At 37.2% G+C, this 22,796-nt stretch overlaps 2 protein-coding genes across 2 annotated transcripts; one reads left to right on the top strand and one right to left on the bottom strand.

Annotated features, from left to right (window-relative positions):
- LOC109836661 (stromal 70 kDa heat shock-related protein, chloroplastic-like) lies at positions 1,827-14,521 on the top strand. The gene is made up of 8 exons (XM_020404635.1): positions 1,827-2,466; positions 9,096-9,348; positions 10,517-10,596; positions 11,522-11,664; positions 11,761-11,859; positions 12,365-12,554; positions 12,909-13,307; positions 13,905-14,521. The coding sequence occupies exons 1-8, from the start codon at positions 1,945-1,947 to the stop codon at positions 14,316-14,318; spliced, it is 2,100 nt and encodes a 699-aa protein (XP_020260224.1). The 5' UTR covers positions 1,827-1,944; the 3' UTR covers positions 14,319-14,521.
- Positions 16,130-22,477, bottom strand: LOC109836660 (glyceraldehyde-3-phosphate dehydrogenase 2, cytosolic). Its single transcript, XM_020404634.1, has 12 exons — positions 22,345-22,477; positions 22,224-22,259; positions 22,024-22,124; positions 21,464-21,579; positions 21,279-21,378; positions 19,612-19,758; positions 19,463-19,523; positions 19,258-19,355; positions 18,378-18,520; positions 18,149-18,232; positions 17,964-18,053; positions 16,130-16,456 (listed from the first exon to the last, which is right to left on the bottom strand). The coding sequence occupies exons 1-12, from the start codon at positions 22,346-22,348 to the stop codon at positions 16,411-16,413; spliced, it is 1,026 nt and encodes a 341-aa protein (XP_020260223.1). The 5' UTR covers positions 22,349-22,477; the 3' UTR covers positions 16,130-16,410.

Genomic DNA, 22,796 nt, shown 5'->3' with positions numbered 1-22,796 from the left:
AACCGTTTTGAAAGCTTAAAAAATGAGGTTCGCTCTTAATTAAGTGACTTTAGATATGTTTATTAAAAAAAATCTAAGTTGCCTTATCATTTCACCTGCTTGCTGATGTGAACATGAAAGTCACTTGTAAATAGAAGAACTTTCACATTTTCAATTCAGTCTCAATTAGTCAAAAACATCTCCCTCTTTTTTCTTGGCGAGGGAACTTCTCTACGATCCTTCAGATCATGGGTATCAAAGCCACGGGGCATGGGGGTGCTTCCTAAGAGAATCGAACCTGAGACCTTAAAGTACTACGCAGTTTACCAACTCAGCTGGACTCTCTTATGGATTCCAAAAAAAAAAATCTCCTTAATTGAGAGTAAGTAAAATATTGACCCGAGTGAAATTGATGAGTATAATTGAGAATAAAATTAGTATAAACTATCGCTTCGTTCGTTTAGTGAGAAATAGAGGGTGGTTCGGGATTAGATTTTGAGAGGAATGAATGAGTCCATAATAATCCCTCATCTAGTGCTTATCAGAACTATTCTTAAGAGATGACTCTTTAGTTGGCTTTGTTCTATCGATAATTTGCTCTCATAAAAAATCTCATTCAATGTTATACCCTCATGCTTCAAATTCCCTTTTTCTAAATAATATTCTCACTGGCAACTATTATTTCGTTAATTTTGTTTATTAATGAGAAATAGAGGGTGGTTTGGGATTAGCTAGATTTCAGAGAGAACTGAATGAATCCATCATAATCTCTCATCTAGTTCTTATCAGACCCATTCTTATAGGAGTGAGTTAGCTGAAGGCTAAATAGCATTTAAATACCTTATAGCTTCACTCTCTGAGCATTTATATACCCTCGGTTGTATTTCGTGGCACTGAGTTGGTCACAATTTGCACGTTAATACACTATTTTCCAAATGTGAAATTTTTTATCTAAAAGTTCTCATATAGCATTCATATGCTAATTTTATAACTTTCTATCTATTAAGTTTGTTGAATTTATTGCTAAATCTTTCCAAGTTCGATATTTAAAATAGAATTAGCATACATTTAAATTGGAATTTGAGTTGCTTTAATAGTAATTTAGCAGATATTCATGGTTCAAAAGCTCTAAATTAACACATTAATGTTATACGGGAACTTTCGGATAAAAAAAATTCATGTTTGCAAAGTAGAGGGTATTAATGTGCCAATTTTGACTAATTCAGGGTATATAAATGCTATAAAATATAACTGAGGGTGTATAAGTGCTAAATGAGTGATATTATAAGGTATTTATAAGTGCTATTTAGCCTAGTTTGATTCCACAAATAGCACATATCACTTTAGCCTCACACAAATAGCTTGTATTACTGATTGTATACGGACGCTTCTAATAAAATCTATATTATATTTGATTATACTGCATATCGTATCAAAACCGTTCACATGCAAGCGGATGGTTCTGATAATAGAAATGAGGACAAATTTTATGTTTGTTCTCCTATTTTTGCATAGAGGGTCAGAACCGTTTTCATACGGATTGTTTTGATAGTACGTGGGCATTAAATTAATTTCAAATAACAGCATGTGGACTCATTTGTTTATACCCAAAAAGAAACAAAAACTTTGTGGGGGATCCAATAATACCCACGCGCATCACGCCTCACCGCAAAGTTACCCCCATCGTCGCCCTCATTTATAGATGCATCGCGTCCTTATCATAGCCACTCGTTCTCAATTTGCGACAAAAGTTGGTAGAAACGAAAATAATTGTATTAATTGCGCAAATACTTGAAATCAAGGTGTTATTTGCTAAACATCCCATTTCGTCGATTTAAACAACTCCACCTTCTTCTTCTCTCACTCCCTTATCCCTTCCCTCATCGCTGCTCAAAACTCCCCAATTTCTAGGGTTAGGGTTTTAGCTCCCAACGAAAACCTCCTCAAATCCCCCAAACCCTAGAAATGGCGTCCGCATCCACCGCCCAATTCCAGCTCCTCACCTCGTTCTCCCCTCTGCCCTCCTCCAAAAAACCCTTCTCCTCCTCGAACTCCCTCTTCTTCTCCTCCTTCAAACCCTCCAAATCCAACCTCAGACTCCGGCGATCCACAGCCCGACCTCTCCGCGTCGTAAACGAGAAGGTCGTCGGAATCGACCTCGGGACGACGAACTCGGCGGTGGCGGCGATGGAGGGAGGGAAGCCGACGATCGTGACGAACGCCGAGGGGCAGCGGACGACGCCGTCGGTTGTTGCGTATACGAAGAATGGGGATCGGCTTGTTGGTCAGATTGCGAAGAGGCAGGCGGTGGTGAACCCGGAGAATACTTTTTTCTCGGTGAAGAGGTTTATTGGGAGGAAGATGGTGGAGGTTGACGATGAGTCGAAGCAGGTGAGTTATAGAGTTGTGAAGGATGATAATGGGAATGTGAAGTTGGAGTGTCCCGCCATTGGGAAGCAGTTTGCGGCTGAGGAGATTTCGGCTCAGGTTGATTTCTTTCCCTTCTTGTGTAAATTTTGTATTTTTATTGATTAAATATTATGAAACAAAAACATCATTTAGTTTGGTAATCAATGGTAGTTTCTTTATAAGATTTTATTGCCATGGCTATGCAGAAAGTTCATTTAGAAAGCTCACTTTATTTTGTTAATGTGAGAGGATAGTGATCGGATAAAGCCACTATGTTGAATCTTGCATTCATCGGATTTCTTTTGCAATGGTCTTGTTTATATAGGCGCTGCAGTGGGTAGGCCTAGTTAAATATTTTTTTGCTGAAATAGGTGATGATATTGTTATGTTGGATTTTAACTTTTGGTGGCATTAACTGGGGGAAATTTTTTTTTGGAAATTCAGTAATCAGCAATAGCATAGTTGTTAGCTTGACCTGGTCTAAGATGACCAAATCAACGATTCTCAGTAGAGAGAATTGTGGATCGTGGAGAGAAATTGGGTTTGTTGAGAGAAATTCTCTCAGGAGCGGTTATGAGGGGGGTGGAGATAATGGGTTCTGGCTCCTATATAAAGAGGAGTAATCTCCTTCAGAAGATATACAACAAAAGAAACAATATCAAACCCTAACCTGTTACCGGAGCCCCCCTCAAAAATATGTTCTTCCTTCTTCTCTGAGTTCAAACACTGGTATCAGAGCTCGCTTCGATCCTCAACTCCCTGAGCGTCGTTATCTCGAGCTCTGCGTTCGAACGTCGACGACAACTGCTTCGCTCAACGGCTGCCTCGACGATCGACGACGGCTCTGCTGTGATTCTATTGCTTCGATCGACGACGAAGACGACTCAACGACTCCGCTGCGATCGACGACCACGACAACGACTCCGCTGCGATCAACGATGGTGACGACGAGCCTGCAGCAACTGAAGTAGATCGGAGTCCAGAGGTGAAGCTGGAGCTCGAGAAAGTGGAGATCGGAGGCCATTGGAAGCTTGAGATCAAGGTGAAGACGAAATTTTTTTTTGAGCGATCAGATCTGGGTTGATTTTTGAGATAGAAAAGAAATTTATTTTTTGGGGGAGAAGAGGCAATAATAAAAGGAAATTGAGATCAAGTGAGCCAGCTTACGGATTGTAAAGTTGTTGGACTTGGGCCTTTTCTTGTTGGGCCTGTTTTGGGTTGTTAAAAAAAAAAGGCTTGCTGTTGGTTCGATATCAATGAGCGTGAGGAGAAAATCAAGGTTGCTGTTGGGTTTTCACATAGTGGACCTTCTTCAAAATCTAGTCAGAAACGGCGCCGAATCTTCGACAAGTGTTGATCCAATCAACACCGTTGAGTGATAATCTCGCTCAAATTGGAACTTCTTTCATCAACTCGGAACAATCAGGTTCTTTTTTATTTATTTATTTATTTATTATCTAACTTTATTATTATTTAGTATTATTGTCAAAATATCAACCTTATACAAATATTTAAAATTGAATTTAGTTTTAGTTCTCTACCGAATGGCTAGTAAACTCGTTCTATCAAAACTAGAAAAAATTGACAAATTTAATGGCAGTAATTATGATATGTGGCATAGAAAAATAGGGTATGCTCTTATTCATGACAATATTGATGATATAATCGAAACCACTGTTCCAACCCTTACTGATAAATCTACACCTGAAGAAAAGAAAGGGTTTGAACAGTGGAAGTCGAAAGATAAAAAAGCGAAAAGTCTTGTGCTCATGTTCATGGAAGATAACTTAATCAAAGTTTTTGAAACTTATAAGACTTCCATGGACATGTGGAATGCAATAAAAGAAAAATACGACACTGCTTCTGAGGTTAACATCCAACTACTCTTGCATAAGTATAATTCTTATCGTATGCAAGAGGGAGACAATGTCGTAGAGCATATAAATAAAATGATTGTCATGGCTAAGGACTTATCCACTGCTGGGACCAAAATCCCGAAAAGAATGCAAGTGGTAACCATTTTGAATAGTCTTTCCCCTTCACTTGCTGTGGCTACCACCACATTAAGAATGAATCCTGTCATTAAGTCTGTCACTGATCTTCCTATGCACCTAGCGATAGAACAAGACTTAATAGCCAGTAGGAAGGAACCAGAACTGAATATGGTGCAGCAAGAGCTGAATTATGTCCGCCAGAGACATAATACTGGAAGCTATAAAAATCCTGGTCCTAGTAAACCATAACCGCGAGGACCGAAATCACAACAGTTCAAGAGAAAGAAAGTACCCCGCGGAGCCTGCTATAATTGTGGAAAGTTCGGGCATTTTAATCTCAATTGCCCACAAGGTGAAAAGCAGGAGAATAAAGGAGGCTATAAGCATCCAGAACAAGGGGGTACTAGCAAAAGAGAATTCGTCGATGTGACGGAATGTAATGCTGTGATGACGGATATCATTGGTTGGTGGATCGACTCCGGTGCGACTAGGCATATCACAAAGGACAAGAATGGAGTCGTAGAATTCACCGAGCTGAAGAAGGGAGAACAGAGAATCTATATGAGAAATAATACCTATCTCGATGTAGAAGGTATTGGTTCGTATAGATTGGATCTTGGGGACAGCATTCTTGTCCTCAAAGATGTGTTCTATGCGCCAGGAATTCGGCGCAATCTGATCTCTGTTCCCAGCTTGATGAAGAAAGGACTAGAAGTTAGGTTCTATAATAACAAGGTTTCTATAGGCAAGAATAATAAAGTGTATGCTATGGGTAAATATGTGCCCGAGCATGAATTATGCATTCTTCCAGTAGTTTGTAATAATTCTGATAATAAAATTTCGAATTTGAACTACTTGTCCTGTTATATTTCTGAATCTGAATTGTGGCATTCTAGACTAGGACATGCTAGTATTTCAAAAATGAAAGAAATTATCAGAATGAACTTGCTTCCTGCACTATCTAATGTTCAATTGCCACCATGTGAACATTGTTTAACTGGTAAAATGACTAGAAAACCTTTTGTTGGCGGACATAGAGCCAATGAACTTTTAGGGTTGATACACTCGGATATTTGTGGTCCCCTAAGTGTCAAAACTCATAGTAATAAAGAATATTTTATTACTTTTATAGATGATTATTCCAAGTTTGCACACGTCTATCTTATATCCAGAAAATTAGAAGCTTTTGACTGCTTTAAGAGATATAAGACAGAAGTTGAAAACCAACTTGGATTGAAAATCAAAATTCTGAGAACTGATAGAGGTGGAGAATATAATTCTAAAGAATTTGAAAGTTATTGTATTCAGCATGGAATTAAAAGGCATACAACAATGCCGTATACGCCACAACAGAATGGTGTTGCTGAAAGAAAAAACAGAACATTATTAAATATAGTTAGATGCATGTTGTCTCATTCTGGTCTCTCTAAAAACTTTTGGGGAGAAGCATTGTTAACTGCAAACTACATTTTAAATAGAATTTCCACCAAATCAGTGATATCTACACCTTATGAATTATGGAATGGGAGGAAACCTAATTTGAGTCATCTCAGGAAGTGGGGATCTATAGCCCATGTTCTCATTCCATATCAACTTAGAGATAAGTTGGATCTTAAAACAATAAAGTGTAGATTCATAGGGTATTCAGAAAAGTCAAAAGGTTATAAGTTCTACAATAAAGAAAAATGAGTCATTGAAAGCAGAGATGCTACATTTCTAGAGAATCTAGAGGAAGAGGAACAAGTTCAAGAGGAAACAGAACCTCTAACTGTAATAGATGATGATTATTACAGTGTTGTTCCCACTAATGACCCTGATATTGTGAATGGACCTAACCTTGAAAATGATGAAATATCTATGGAAAATAATGTACCTAATCAATCGATTGTAGGCAACAAAATGGCAAGAACACAACCTTCATGGATGGATGATTACTATTTGTATTCATGTGAGTCATCCTATTTTTCGGTAGATACAAATATAGAAGAACAAGATCCCTTAACCTTTTCTGATGCGATGAAATCGCATGAATCAGCTTCATGGCTAGAATCTATGAGAGAAGAACTTGATTCCATAGAAAAGAATAAGGTATGAGAGTTATGTGATCTACCAGAAAATAGAAAAGCCATAGGATCCAAATGGGTGCTCAAAAAGAAATATCGTGTTGATGGATCTATTGATAAATTCAAAGCACGGTTAGTTGCCAAAGGTTATAACCAGAAGGCAGGAATAGATTTTCAGGAGACGTATTCTCCTGTAGCTAAATTTGCATCCATTAGAATTATTTTGGCTATTGTTGCATATCTTGATTTGGAGTTATTCCAAATGGATGTTAAAACTGCATTCCTTAACGGAGAGTTGAAGGAAGCAATATATATGCAACAACCTGAAGGTTTCCAGGTGAAAGAACAGGAACATAAAGTTTACAAATTGATGAAATCTCTATATGGTTTAAAACAGTCTTCTAGACAATGATATCTCAAATTTCATGATGCAGTTACTAAACTTGGTTTTATTCAAAATAAATTAGATAATTGTGTATATGTCTTGAAAAGTGGGAGCAAGTTTACTATATTATCCTTATATGTGGATGATATATTGCTCGCTGGAAATGACATAGAAATGTTGAATAAAACCAAGGCAGATCTCAGCGAAAAGTTTGAGATGAAAGACATGGGAGATGCATCATATATTCTTGGAATTCAAATAATTCGAGATAGAAAGTCTAGAATGCTAAGTTTAAACCAAGAAAAATATTTAAGATCAGTTCTTAAAAGGTTTGGAATGGAGAATTCCAATCCGGCACCAACTCCGTTGGTTATGGGAAAGAGATTATGTAAAGAGCAAAGCCCTGGAGAGGGGCAGAAGCCATTAGATGTTCCTTATGCTCAAGCAATTGGAAGCTTGATGTATGCAATGTTGTGCACCAGACCTGATATAGCTTATGCTGTGAGTCTAGTCAGTAGATATCAAAGTAATCCAGGACCAGCACATTGGGAAGCTGTTAAAAGGATTATGAAGTATATCAGAGGTACATTGACTCATAGATTAGTTTATCAAGCTGATTCGCTTGAACTCCTCGGTTATTCCGATGCTGATTTCGGAGGTGATAAAGATGATGGAAAGTCCACTTCGGGACACTTATTTATCTTTGGAGGAGGAGCTGTTTCTTGGAGTAGCAAGAAACAAGGGTGTGTTGCTAGATATACTCAAGAAGCTGAATATATATCTTGTAGTATGGCAACTACACATGTTGTCTGGATAAGACGGTTTTTGATTGATCTTGATCTCAATTTGTTAGAAGGACCTATTGATATTTATTGTGATAATCAAGCAGCAATTAGCTTAATCAATAGTGGTGCGAATAGCTCCAAAGGAAAACATATTGAGATCCAGTATCACTATATTCGAGATATTATAGAAAAGGGAGAAGTTAAAGTGACTTATATCCCTACTACAGATATGATTGCTGATTCTTTGACAAAAGGAATACCAGCGAAATCTTTTATCAAACATGTAAGTTTGATGGGACTTAGGAATAAATAAGTCCAAGTAAAATTTCATGAATAATGAAATAGGAGTTACTCTCTACGGATAGTGGGAGTAATGGTAAGCAGAAACATCTGATCTCACGGATAGTGGGAGGCATATCACTTGGTTGATTTGGTCAAGTGGGAGATGTTAGCTTGACCTGGTCTAAGATGACCAAATCAACGATTCTCAGTAGAGAGAATTGTGGATCGTGGAGAGAAATTGGGTTTGTTGAGAGAAATTCTCTCAGGAGCGGTTATGAAGGGGTGGAGATAATGGGTTCTGGCTCCTATATAAAGAGGAGTAATCTCCTTCAGAAGATATACAACAAGAGAAACAATATCAAACCCTAACCTGTTACCGGAGCCCCCCTCAAAAATATGTTCTTCCTTCTTCTCTGAGTTCAAACAATAGTTCCCTTGTAAGACCGTGTCACACGCGGTTATACAAAAATACTTAGACTATGTGGGTTTTTTCTCGCAAAACTTACTTTCACATTGATTTTTGTGCTTAGGATTTTCTTAGTGAGAAGATTGCAGGTCAGCCCTTCTGGTTAGCAATGTCTAGTTCTCTATATACTTTAGCTGTTTAGCAGGTGTTATCCATAATACTGCTATAATCATGTGATTCTTTTAGTCAAGAGTTGTAATTAGTGCAACTCTTTGGTTTTATGGTTTACCAACATAAACTTCATACCCAGATACACTTCATGGAGTTACTCTTGGAGATTTCCAGTGTGAGTTGGTACATTTGGTTGCAACAATACATTTTAATGTGCGATGATACCTTCTCAAAACCTGACACGAGGACATGCTTATCGTTTAAAGATATGAATGCAAAAAGTTACATGTATTATCAATTTATCACATCGGGATTGTAAACTCTTGTATTCCAAACACTTATTTTGAAAGAATATGAGATGAAAATGTAAAATGTTTACCTTTTATGTCTCCGTTAGTTTTGAAAATGATGCTTAATTCACAAGTTCCAAAAAACATAAATTGATATCCTCAAATGCATCAATTTGGACTGATGTTTTTTTGCATTTGAATATTTTTCTTGCCCTAACCATTTTGTGCAATTAAGCTTATATTACTTGATGGATTGTGTCAGATGCCTGGGATGACACTTATGACACTTGCGGTCAGTAATCCCTTATTGTTTTTCTTATTGTGTTTTCAGGTTCTGAGAAAACTTGTGGATGATGCATCCAAATTTTTAAATGACAAGGTCACTAAAGCAGTGGTCACAGTTCCTGCATACTTCAATGACTCTCAGAGGACAGCGACAAAGGATGCTGGGCGTATTGCTGGTTTGGAAGTTCTTCGTATCATTAATGAACCTACTGCTGCATCTTTGGCGTATGGTTTTGAAAAGAAGAGCAATGAAACCATTCTTGTATTTGACTTAGGAGGCGGAACATTTGATGTTTCAGGTATTGAAACAGCACTCTGTTTGTTGTGCTTGACTATATCGTTGAATTAGTTTTATAAGAATTATCCTGTTCATTTATGTTCATAAGGAATTATTAGTACGCATACATATGTTTGTAAGTTAATTCTAAGCTAACTTATACATGTACATCCACTTCCCAAATTACTACAAATTAGTTATGCATATATGCATATGGATGCCTAAGTTTGTAAGTTTTTTTCATTTGTTCCTTGAGCGTGATTTCATTACTTGGTTAAATCTCCTTATAAATTTATATAGGATATGATTTGGTAGTATTTATTTTTAATTGTTTGTCTTCGCTACGTTCTTACAAATTCTGAAACTTGACTTTATAGGTGCAAAATTTGTAGATATCATTTGATTAGTGGCTGTCATTTAGTTTTGATTCGATGGCATTAACTTTGTTAGTTAACAGGAGATAAGCAATAGTGTAGGGTCACTTGCGAGCATAATTATTGTCTATCTTTGACTGTTAAATGAATTGAACTGATTGAGCTACTGGTTATTAATTGAATGAATTTTCATCTTAGATTTCCATGTTTTGTTTTCTACTCAAATAATCTCTCCGATAGTCAGTTTTGCAGTGTGCCAACTCTATACAATTGGTGAGCTTTTGTTTTATTGGCTTATGAATGGGAGCTTATTGTTAATCTAGCCTTCGTAGAGGAGCAACAGAGGTGTTGATGATACTAATAACAAAATTTCCTTCAGGTTTTGGGTGCATATATTATCTCTAGTAAGAAACAATTTGAAAGGAATTTACAGGGTTGAGCTTTGTAATACCCCCCAAAAAAAGTAGCTATTTTTTTAATAAAAGAAGAGCTTTGAGGAGCCAATTGATTGAATACACTATATATTTCATGGTATAAAGTATCTTGGCTTTGCATCGTTTAAGAGATATATTGACAGTTGTAGGAATTATATGTGAACATTTTAATTGTCTGCTTTCGATGTTCATTTTGGTTAAGTATTCAAACACATTTATGCTAGCTACATAATAACTACTAGAGTGCTGCTTCTGTATGTTTCATTGCTATTGATTAAACTCTTTTCATTGCTACTGATTAAACTCCTACGGGAGCTTATAAGTTAACACTTTTGAGTATGATTTTTTGCACAATAATTGATTGAATTCTGAAATTCTGCAGTTCTTGAGGTTGGCGATGGTGTTTTTGAGGTGCTCTCTACCTCTGGGGACACACATCTTGGTGGTGATGATTTTGACAAGGTTGGTTGAATCTCCTTTGACAAATAATCATACATGTGCTTCGTTAACAATATAGATAGATTATAGTAACTCATGGTCCTGCGTTTGCATGGACATATAACCGGTACTCTGGCATTAGCATGGACATATAAGCATTTGTCTGAAATCTGAAAATTGTCCATCTGCAAGGCAAAGACACCTTGGAGGTTTATATGGTTGAGAGGTGGTTAAACATCATGCAAATCTAGCATGTCAATGAGTGGAAGTCAACTTGGAATTTCCAATTCATGTGGCATCTTTTTGAATGTATTTCTTATAACCATTTTGCAAGTGCCAACTTCATTATCGGCACTGAAATTCTGCATTAGAAACAATTTGACATTATTTTTTTAGACAAAGAAACTGCCTTTGAGTTTGCCAACCCATAACAATGTTGAAGAATATTGCGACTATATTACAGTGGCTATGTACCTGTAAATTTTAACCAATGCTGTTATTTTCTGTACGAGTTAGTCTGTGTTGTATCCCTGCCTTTGTGTCTTCTTGTCAAGTGTTACTTAAGACTTCCCGATGATGATCACTTGCACATTCTTTACCTTGTAAGACTTTCTGTTGATGATCACTTGCACATGTTTGACAGCAGTGTTCAGTACTCAGTCCCATGTAATGAGTTCTTTTTTCTACTTGTATAATTATATCTTATGTCCATCTAGCGGTAACTGTGGTGTATTCTGATTCAAATGAGCTTTTAAACAAAATGGAATTTATCTTTGAGCTGTTGGACCCTTTCAGATTTCATGTTGACCTCTTTATAGTCATGCATACCTTATTTTGTTTTTATTTCTGAAGATCATTGTAATTAGTCCAATCTGCTTGTACCCAGAGCATTGTAAAAATTTAAGTTTATACATTGTAAGAAACTCTCGTTCACACATTTCTTTGGCAGAGAATTGTTGATTGGCTAGCTGCAGACTTCAAGAGAGATGAGGGCATTGATCTCCTGAAAGATAAGCAAGCCCTTCAGAGACTCACAGAGACTGCAGAGAAGGCCAAGATGGAACTATCATCTTTGACACAGACAAACATTAGGTAGGTTCCTTGACCTTTCATATTATTAGGTTCCATATCTGTATTATAGACTCTTCTTTTTCTCGCACTGAAGTATTTTTTCTACTCTTGTTGTAGCTTACCATTTATTACTGCTACTGCTGAAGGCCCCAAGCACATCGAGACAACTATCACAAGGGCCAAATTTGAGGAATTATGTTCAGATCTTCTTGATAGGTACAATCTCGTGTTTTTTCCCTTTAGGTCCATTTGGATTGCGCAAGAACAGTCTTTTGCTGTTTAGTGATGATTTTCTAAAATGCAAAATCTGGTGTTTACAAACCTAACATGCTTATGTGGCGACTTGTCAACTGTCTTTGTGTTAATTAGAACTGTTTGACATTGCCACAGCCAAACTAATTCTTTACAGCTTCCTAGCATCTTGCATGATGTGCTACACATTGATGGACTTTTGCTTAGTTTGGTACCAAGTCCGCATGCAGCGTACTGTTGCTTAGTTTGTGCAAATTATGTACAGAACATTAATGCCAATATGTTTGCATTAGTTTCCGTTTTTGTTGAAACCTTGAATTAGTTTATTCAAGTAAGAGATTGCTACGTTGTTTACAGTTTACTAACTCTGATATATACAGTATGACTTGGGTTAACGTATCCAGCATGTTTATCTTTTCCATTTATTTGCATTCAGCTCTCATGTTCATTTCTTGTGTCTTGCATTTAGGCTTAGAAGACCTGTGGACAATGCTTTGAAGGATGCAAAACTTTCATTTAAAGATTTGGATGAGGTGATTCTTGTGGGTGGATCAACCCGTATCCCAGCAGTTCAGGAGCTTGTGAAGAAAGTGACTGGGAAAGACCCAAATGTCACAGTGAACCCTGATGAGGTGGTTGCACTTGGTGCTGCTGTACAGGTCAGTTTCTCGTTTATCTGTGGTTCCTTTCTCCTTATGAGAACATACATTTCATGAAATCCATGAAAATCACTATAGAAGAGGCGAGATATTGCAACTTGCTACTGCTGTTACAGAATATTTTTACACTCACCTGTCTTTTGGTTGAAGAAAGGAACACTTTTGGTAATCAAATTGTCTACTACATGTGTTAGCAACTATTATAGCAACACCTTGTACTGAGAATAATACGTTCAAATACAGGGCACGTATTATTGTGTTACAATGGATAGTGTTTGTCATGAAAATGTGTTAAGAACTGCTTACTCTACTTCCAAAGTAATATCAAATTCTTATTTATCTATTTGATTTTAGGCTGGAGTGTTGAGTGGAGATGTTAGTGACATTGTTCTTCTGGATGTGATACCACTTTCTCTTGGATTGGAGACTTTGGGTGGGGTGATGACGAAGATCATCCCAAGAAACACTACGCTGCCCACATCTAAATCTGAGGTCTTCTCAACAGCAGCTGATGGGCAGACAAGTGTTGAGATTAGCGTTCTACAGGGTGAAAGAGAATTTGTGAGGGACAATAAATCCCTTGGAAGTTTCCGTCTCGACGGAATTCCTCCAGCTCCACGAGGAGTTCCACAGATTGAAGTCAAATTTGATATTGATGCCAATGGTATTCTCTCGGTCTCTGCTGTGGATAAGGGCACAGGGAAGAAGCAAGACATTACAATTACAGGAGCTAGTACCTTACCCAGCGATGAGGTAATTTATTTCTCAACTCTGTTATCAGATCTTTATATTGTTTACGTTCCACATGCACGCAATTTTTTTCTGAACTTAAATTTTGCCATTATATTCCTGCTGTGACATGGCACATCCAGTTGTCATTTAGTCACGTGGCTGCAGACGAGAAAGTGACCATCTTCATCAGATTTTGTTCACTTTTTATGATGTGCCATGCTTAATCTAGGTCAGGTCCTTGTCAGGGTATCAGGAGAATCTTGGATTTACCGTATGTCAACGCTTAAACCCACCCTCAACTCAAAATAAATAAATAATAATAACCCCCCCCCCCCACCACACCCCCCCCCCCCACCCCCAGCGCGGGACGCTGGACACACACATACGCCACCAAATAAACAGTATTAGTGATGATGACAATGAAAAATAAAAAAATAAAGTGAAATAAGCATCAGCCCCAAGCCACACAACTGCAATCAAGAAATAAGTTTTGTAGTGTATCAAAATTCCTCACAACTTCCGTTAATCTCACATGTATAGTGAAATGATAAGTTTGCCAAGGTGGGGAGAATGTTAACTGAATGTAGAACAAACTCGTTTAAACTTGTGCAAATGCAGGTGGAGAGAATGGTCAGCGAAGCAGAGAAGTTTGCCAAGGAGGACAAGGAGAAGCGAGATGCAATAGACACCAAGAACCAAGCAGAGTCAGTCGTCTATCAAACAGAGAAACAACTGAAAGAACTAGGAGACAAGGTCCCTGCCGAAGTCAAGCAAAAGGTAGAATCAAAGCTCGGTGAGCTCAAAGAAGCCATCACCAGCGAATCCACACAAAGCATGAAGGATGCCATGGCTGCATTGAACCAGGAAGTAATGCAACTTGGGCAGTCGCTATACAACCAGCCTGGTGCTGGTGGGCCTGGCGGCGCTGCTGGTGGGCCTTCACCGGGCCCAGATGCTGCTTCTTCTGGGCCTTCTACCAAAGGAGCCGAGGATGGGGATGTTATCGATGCAGATTTTACAGACAGCAAGTGAGGTGTAGGGATACACTTAAATAAGATTTTACGGTAATATATTTATATGAAGGGTGGGGGAGTGAAAAAAAATTCGCCCTTTTTTTGGGGTTTTTGAAACAAGAAGTTAGATTGTTAGCTTATGTATTGTTACAAGCTTATAGTTTTCGTAAGATTTAATGATTGAATAGGACGTTATTAATCTATCACTGGTCAGTAGATTTACATGGACATCGTAGATGGGTCTTTCAAATTATCATCTCGTTCTATTCATCTATCGGTCTTCTGTATGTGTTCCCGTTTGATTGTCTTTCATCTATTTCCATCTTATCATCTGCATGTGTTCCCAGTTTGATTGTCGAAGTTTGATACCACCTCTTGGGAATTGATTTCTTCGTGACGATAAAAAAAATAATAATAATCCCAATACGAGACCAGTATATTTGTTCATGGAGGCCCGCTGTCTTTGTCAAAAGTTGCTTATTAGCAAGAAGTTTGAGACAAAGATGATTTAATTAAAATGAAATGTCCTTCGAAACTACGGCAATTCTCTCTCTCTTAAAAGCGTGGGATGTAAAGGGAAAGGAAATTTCCATGGGGGCAGTCAATTTTGATGAAACAAAGAATCAGACTGATTCAGTTAAACGTGTAATAAACAGAACCAGGTGCTCCCCCTCCGACAAGAAAAGGGATTAGGTGCGAACCAGCACCTTTAGAATAACGAGCATAACGCATCTAATATCTATCTGCAAATGGATGTACGACAGTGCTGAGATTTGCTAGGCGCTGCTAGAAAAGTAAGAGAACGTGATTCTTGGATCATCTTTGATCCTCCACTGCTAGGAAAGAAATTAATGTAAACTGATTTCTTTTAGGGTGAGAAAAACGTTTTTTTTTTAATAATTTGAATATATATCTACTCAATACTCAACTTATTTAGGGTAAGTAGCATTTAGGGTAAGTAGTATTTAGGGAAAAATATTAAGCGCACCAAGAGCTATGACATTAAATATGCACCTGAATGATGACAATCATTGGATCATTAGATTTCGAGATTCGTACCCAGATCCAATATCTTTCGAGTGTATATTTAATGTCATGGGCCATCCCTACCAAATACTTCTTCACATTTAGATACCTTATGGTTTCACTCACTCAACCTTTATTATCCTCTCTCGTTTAAAATTGACATATTAGTACTCTCAATCATGCAAATTTGAAGTCACCCAAATGTTAATGTACACTAATTATAGATTTTTTGAAATATTGATATTTGTTAAATTTATTACTAAACCTACCAATATATAATTGCTATGAAAAAGCAAGTGAGGGTACATGTAAGCGTTAAATCAGAAACTACGAAGAATTTGAGCGTTACTCTGCCATTCATTTATAAGCAAGTGAGGTTTGAGCTTTTCCATTAAAAGTGGCAATGAAATTAGCGCACTGGATTCTTGTCTGATCAAAAAAATAAACAGATAAAGATAAATAAATCATTACGTCGATAGAATACCTGAGACCTATGCGAGTAAGAAGGCGATGTCAGAATGACTCGATATCATGGCAATGGAATAATAGTGCACTGAATTCTCGTCTGATCAATGTTAAAACAACGAATAAAGATAATAAAATCAAATTAACGTAAATAAAATACTTTAGACCCTTGCAAGTGAGAAAAGAAAAGGCACTGTAAGAGTGAGTAAAAAGAGCCGCCTCAAGTACGAGAATAACTAAAATCCAAGAAGAAGAAAAACGCCCAACAAAACGTTAAACAGAACGCGAAAATAAAGCAATGTTATCATACTTCTACCACAGCAACAGAAACAACAAAGAAAACGCGCAACGGACACAAGTCGATTAACGTAAATTTTGCTAGAGATCCAGTTGATGGTTCAGTTAAAATACATTCAAGGGCAAACACCCAAGACCTTAAAAACTTCCCACTTCATGAAAAACATATTCTAATTAACATGCGGATACCTGGTAGATACCCACTTTTGATTTTTAATCACGAAAACGTCTGACCTCTCCCATCACCAGTCATTATTCTCAAAAAAAACCTTAAACAGACTCATACAGCTTCACAGAGTAGGGCACGATGAAGAGACAATCATCTACTGGACGCTGGCCATGTAGGTGATCAAATCAACAACCCTCGTGCTGCAATATAGAAAACACAAAACAACCAGCATTAATAGTTTCCAAGGTGCAAAAATATTATAGACCCAAAATATTATAGACCCGAATCTTTTGGATTTAAATACTGAAAAATGTCACTAGTTCAGACATTAGTAGCCCCAGTGGGCCATTCCAACAATTGAGGAAACCGTTCGCATCCCCAATGGTCAGAACCGTTGCTCGTTCCCATTGTCGGGGCATTAAAAACTCCTCTTCATTTCTCCCAACAAGTCCTTCGCAACACCAATGGTTTGAAACGTTGAGGCAACAATAATATGTACGTTGTACGTCACAATAATATGGCGCTAAAGAAGTCTTAAAGTTAATTTCTTCTCAAAGAGAAATAGAGGAATTGGTAAGAGTCTGTTCTTTTTGACAATACTACTGGAGATCGTCCTTCTGGACAAGGAAGACAAATGAGAAGTGCAAGAATGATGCTAAGAGAAATAGAGGAATTGGTAAGAGTCTGTTTTTTTTGACAATACTACTGGAGATCGTCCTTCTGGACAAGGAAGACAAATGAGAAGTGCACGAATGATGCTAAGAGAACAATTTACGAAAATGCACATATTCCACCATATCATGGTTCGTTCATTTTTTTTTCCGGATTAACCATCTAAATAAATGGAACAAGTCATTCATGTTGGAATTGTTATTGCTAAGTTTGTTATTGCCAATTTTAAACCACTGCAAATTCAAAAAATCAGGGAAAATTGGGAAATGCCCCTAAAGAGGAGATGAGAGAAGGTGGAGGCGGCGGATCGAGGAGGTGCAGCGGTGGAGTAGGAGAGACCTAAAGATAAAAAAATATCTATCATCAAACACTCGTGGGAGAGAGATTCATCGGGAGATGAGAGGCACGAGAAATAGTGAAGGCTCGCATTTTCTGTGTGTGTGATGTGTGGGCGGCGGGGCGCCGCCACCGCGGGGGGGCGGGGGTCGCCGGGGAAAGGCACTGCGAGAGAATTTTTTGTTGTTGGTGGAGAGTTGGTCAAGGGAGAATCTACACTTGGGAGCGGGATCGCTTACCAAAAAAAGAGAGGTGCAAAGAGAGCTCGATCCAAATGCATACAATTTGGAGAAAATGAATTAGGGCATTGGAGGCACGGTTGGATTGTGCTAGTAAAAAGTAACAAAACGTTACCCTATCAATTCAAATAGTTGGGTTGCAAGGAAGAGCCCATCGGGACAAACGTAGAGATGTTTTTTTAATGCCTCAACAGTGAGAATGAACAACAGTTCTGATAAGTTGAGGATGTGAACAGATGCCCCAACAGTCAAATGGTCTGCTGGGGCTGCTACGGTTCGTGCTAGTGTACATTTGTGTTACATGATTACATCACATTCAATGGTACAACTTCTCAATTTGAATATCCCAATTTTTAATTTGGTTCTATAATATGCGCATTTTAACAATAGTAGCCTGGCTTAACTCCCTGAAATTAACAATATATGCAAGCAACATTTCAATATGACAAAAAATATTTACCTGTATCCCCATTCATTGTCGTACCACGCAACAAGCTTTACAAAGTTATCATTTAAAGCAATACCAGCCTTAGCATCAAAGATGCTAGACCTGTCACAAACAGCAAGCAAAAGACAATGTAATTGCAGCAACTTTCTGGTAATTTTAGGTATACAACAATATACACAGGCGCCATGTATATATACCTGTTATCACCCACAAAGTCAGTAGACACCAAGTCTTCTTCAACATAACCTAAGATTCCCTTGAGGTTGGTCTCTGACTCCTCCCTGTGAGTTAAAAAAAATTAGTTAAAAACCACTTACAACATCTCTTCAAGGCCGCTGAATGAAATGAAAGGCAAAACAAAGTATACATGGAAGAATCAGAAACATGAGCATAACAACTTTGAAAACAGGGCCTGATATTATTTACTTGATAGCAGCTTTGATCTGCTCATAGGTGGCTGCCTTCTCCAGCCTGACGGTAAGATCAACAACGGATACATCAACAGTAGGTACACGGAACGCCATACCAGTCAGCTTTCCGTTCAAAGCAGGGAGCACTTTGCCAACAGCCTGTTTCAATCAAGAAAATAGTTAGCATATTTAGTTCAGAAATTAAAGTAAATCCCTGTGGAACAGCTTAGAAGCATTTCTTCATAAACAAGAGGTGGTATCCTCTTGTTGAAAAAAGAAAAAAAAAACAAGTTAGCCGTAAAAATTTACAAACATGAGATGTGAAATGCTGATGAAGAATGAACAAACACTAGCATACACTTAACTATGTTTTATTATTTTAATAGAAGCACACAATCTAGTTATGGAATTTCAGGAAATAATTATTTCTACCTTTCACCCTTTCAAGAACAAATGGATGAATTTACAAAGAGACTGCACATATTAACACCCAGTAATGGCACACACAACCTCAAATGCCAATAATCAAATGGAAGAGCAGGGGAAGGGTGACTAAAACGAGAACTAACAATCTAAACGTGAAAACAAATTGAAATCAGAAATAACTGATATGATAATGAAATCAGCGCAAGTTATAAGTAATATCAATTGTACACTGAGCTATGAATAGTTAGCCTAAGGAGTTCAGCAATTGAGGGCAAAAACTCTATTGTAGCCTACCTAGTTCCCTTTGTTTTTTGTTCCCTAGATACAAGGGATTTCTTTACAAACTCCGATAAAGATGAGCTCAGTTGGACCATATAAAACTAGATTGAAAGTGTAGGTACAGCATCAATGCAAGCAATTTAAGAACAGTTAAACGTGAAATGACGAATCAATCGGATAAAATATGATACCTTAGCAGCTCCAGTGCTGCTGGGAATGATGTTAAAGCTGGCAGCTCTACCACCTCTCCAGTCTTTGGCAGAGGGGCCATCAACAGTCTTCTGAGTGGCTGAAACCAAAACAACGAACAGGTTTAAGTAAAAAAAACTTGATAATCAACATTCCAATAGCACAATTGAAATATCATAATTTAAAATATCCCAGTGGTTTAAGCACCAGTGATTGAATGCACAGTGGTCATCAATCCCTCAACAATGCCAAATCTGTCATTGATGACCTACAAAAATAAGGGAAGTAGAAATAAGTTCCATTTTTTGTCACCATGTTATCAGATATAGTAAAAGTGCTTAAACCAGAAGTATTACCTTAGCAAGAGGAGCCAAGCAGTTGGTGGTACAGCTAGCATTAGAGACAATATCAATGTCAGCCTTGTATGACTTCTCATTCACACCAACAACGAACATGGGAGCATCCTTGCTTGGAGCAGAGATGATAACTTTCTTTGCACCACCCTGCAGTTAATTTTGAAAATCAAATCAGAAACCTTCTTTTAAGATGAAGGGTGATAAAAAAGAACAGTCTTCCTGTGAAATCTCACATAGGTCCTAGAGACTATGAGAAATTTATGTTACAGCAAAATCTGAAAAGTGACATCCCGGCTTGACTCTAGTAACGAGATTTGCCACCAGCTGATAACAAAGACATGCTCAAATACACCAAGACAAAAAAGCTTTCTATTGTTGTTGTATTAAACCACAACAAACAAAATAATTTAACAAGTATGATATAGGATACCAATTTTAGTTCTAGACTACTTTGTTCTAATAAAGAAACATCCAGAGGAAAATTTATACATTTGACCTAAAAAGGGACCTCACAGAACCTATACTAAAGATTTGGTATGTATGCATTTAAGGTGGAAAAATGTGATGATATCATTGCCATGTAAAAGCTTTACTGTAAGTTGTCACCGCCATTGTAAAAGTAGATAGTGTTTAAGGGAGAGAAAAAACCTGGTGCTCACCATTGGAATCTTATGCAAGTAAACTATCAGAAGTACAAATGTAAGAGCCGAAGAAATGAATAAAATATCAAAGACCTAGTCCGGTTTACAGGATATATATAGAAATAAAATGCAAGTGCCAAAAAATAATTCTTTAAAGGCTGTCTGCGAAATCAGGATAGATTAATAGACTTGCATTTCTAAGGAGAACATGCAAACAAGGGATTGGAGGCCTTTGCAAAGCTAAAAACAAAATGGTGAGAGCAATGCCAAACAACTTAGCGAAAAACTTAAAGAAATAATAGCTTACGCAAGTTGAACTATCAAACAGAAAAGAAAAAAAAAGACTGAAATCTGGAAGATGAAGTACAAAAAAAACTTGATATACAAAAACAGCTAATACAAGTTTAACTATCAAAAATGAAACTGATAGAGATCTAAACAGAAACCAAGTACTAAAACTTAGTCTGATCACTGATGTTTTAAGAAAGTTAAAAATAAGAAGTGCCAAAAGAAAGATCTAATTTCAAAGGCTAGCTGTAGATAATAATAGCTTTAACGCTCGATCCTGCAATTCTAGAGAGAAAATGTAAGGCAAGGATTAAAAGCCATAATAAGACCAAAAACACACACCAAAGTTTAAAAATTGTAAGAGAAACATAATAAGAAAAATTTCACACAACAGTCACATCGTAACAATAATTTTAATTAGAACTAAGCATCAAAATCTCAAGGTGAAAAGGAATGGCAAAAACAAAATCAACAGGACCTATTCTTGCAATAGACAATACAGTGCGATTAAAATGCTATAAAAGTGTCAGATGCATTATTAAATTGGATGCCTTCTTATCTAAGGGCATGTATACTATTAAGTCTTGTCTACATACATGCATAGTATGGGAAATAGCCTAATTCAGAACAAGCAAAATTAATTTAACCCATTTCCAAATAGTTCACATTGCATAATAAAAGACTGCAATCGATTCTATTAGAGACACAATGTAACGACTACAAAGTTAAAAATTAAACCTTGAGGTGAGCAGCAGCCTTGTCTTTGTCAGTAAAGACACCAGTCGACTCCACAATGTACTCAGCACCGGTCTCAGCCCAAGGGATCTCCTCAGGGTTCCTTCACAAAGAAGATATTGATTAGATTTTTCTCTTAGCAATTATCAACAAAAAAATTTACAAGCTAAAGTTTCAGATGATTATACCTGCAACCAAAGACAGCAACCTGTTTCTCACCAAAGAGAAGGGTCTTAGAGTCCTTCACCTTGATTTCGTGGTGCTTCCATGAGCCATGGACACTGTCGTACTTAAACATGTAGGTCTGCAAAAATTATAACCACAAATGAATAATCTTCCCGTAATTAACTTCACTATTTTAACACATTTCTACAAATAGTTTACTGAATTAAGCAGGACAACAAATCTAATGAGCTTGAAATTTATGGCATGTTTCAAATCGAGGATAAATGAAACACAAAGTAACAGATAAATTATGTCAAAGGACAAACTTGCATTGGATTGGGCTTACTTAAAATCATAAAGTAAAAAAAAAACATGTTTTTGAATAAAAATTTCAACAACATACTAAATTCATTTCAAAGATAAGATTCTATCAATTGAGACCTCACACCAACACATAAGATCTGATCTCCAAATCAAACTTGCAGAAAGATTAGCTCTTCATCTACTTCACTATTTACTAATATTAAAAATCATAAAAAATTCATGTTTAATCATCAAATCTCCAGATTTAAATGAATCTCACCATGTAATCAGTGGTGATGAAGGGATCATTAACGGCAACCAACTCCACATCGTTTCTCTGAAGAGCAACTCTAGCAACGAGACGCCCGATCCTTCCAAACCCTAACAGATCAAAAAAATCACCCCAAAATCAATCGAAAATTTTCAAAAGGAAAAAAACAAGATCAAAACATAAAGAAAATAACAGATCCTAAAACTAACCGTTGATTCCGATCTTGATCTTCTTGCCAGTAGCAGCTGCAAAAATAATTGCACAAAAATCAGAAAAAAATCGTTAAAATCGAGAAAACAGAGATCGATAGAGAAAGAGAGAGAAACAAACCCATGGATGACGATTGAGAGATACTGAATATTGCCAAAGAAATTGAGGAAAAGATGAGGACGAGCTAGAAATGGAGGGGTTTAAGGTTGTAATATAGCGAGAGATCCGTGACTGTGAGTACTTAGGGCTTCCATTTTGCACTTAACACCCTAGTTTATTCCCTAATTATGAAATGTGGACCTATCAGCATTATTGAGCACTTTAAATTTTAAAAGCAGCCGCCTCCGTCCTCTACTTTTTGTATTTTACAATCATAGCCACCAGTGTGGGCCAAACAATAATTGACTTTCAAAAATAAAGTTTCCTTTTGTAATTTTTAATTGATTAACATTTTTTGATTGGCTTAATAATGAGAAAAGATAATTATAACTCGACTTTTCTGAAAACTTTCCTGCGAGACTCAGACCTCTAAAAGCTTAACTGTTACCGCCAACGTGGCAGTTTAACGGCCT

The sequence above is a fragment of the Asparagus officinalis genome, chromosome 4 (genome assembly GCF_001876935.1).
Source record: "Asparagus officinalis chromosome 4, Aspof.V1, whole genome shotgun sequence".
Classification (NCBI taxonomy): domain Eukaryota; kingdom Viridiplantae; phylum Streptophyta; class Magnoliopsida; order Asparagales; family Asparagaceae; genus Asparagus; species Asparagus officinalis.
This window is presented reverse-complemented; position numbering and strand designations above follow the sequence as displayed.

Excerpts from the sequence above, each read along its gene's own strand:
- LOC109836661 (XM_020404635.1), top strand. The coding sequence starts at position 1,945 with ATGGCGTCCGCATCCACCGCCCAATTCCAGCTCCTCACCTCGTTCTCC. Across the intron at positions 2,467-9,095 it reads CTGAGGAGATTTCGGCTCAG|GTTCTGAGAAAACTTGTGGA; the intron begins GTTGATTTCTTT and ends TTGTGTTTTCAG. Across the intron at positions 13,308-13,904 it reads GTACCTTACCCAGCGATGAG|GTGGAGAGAATGGTCAGCGA; the intron begins GTAATTTATTTC and ends GTGCAAATGCAG.
- LOC109836660 (XM_020404634.1), bottom strand. Across the intron at positions 21,580-22,023 it reads TCATCACCACTGATTACATG|ACCTACATGTTTAAGTACGA; the intron begins GTGAGATTCATT and ends TAATTTTTGCAG. Across the intron at positions 19,524-19,611 it reads GCTTGGCTCCTCTTGCTAAG|GTCATCAATGACAGATTTGG; the intron begins GTAATACTTCTG and ends TTATTTTTGTAG.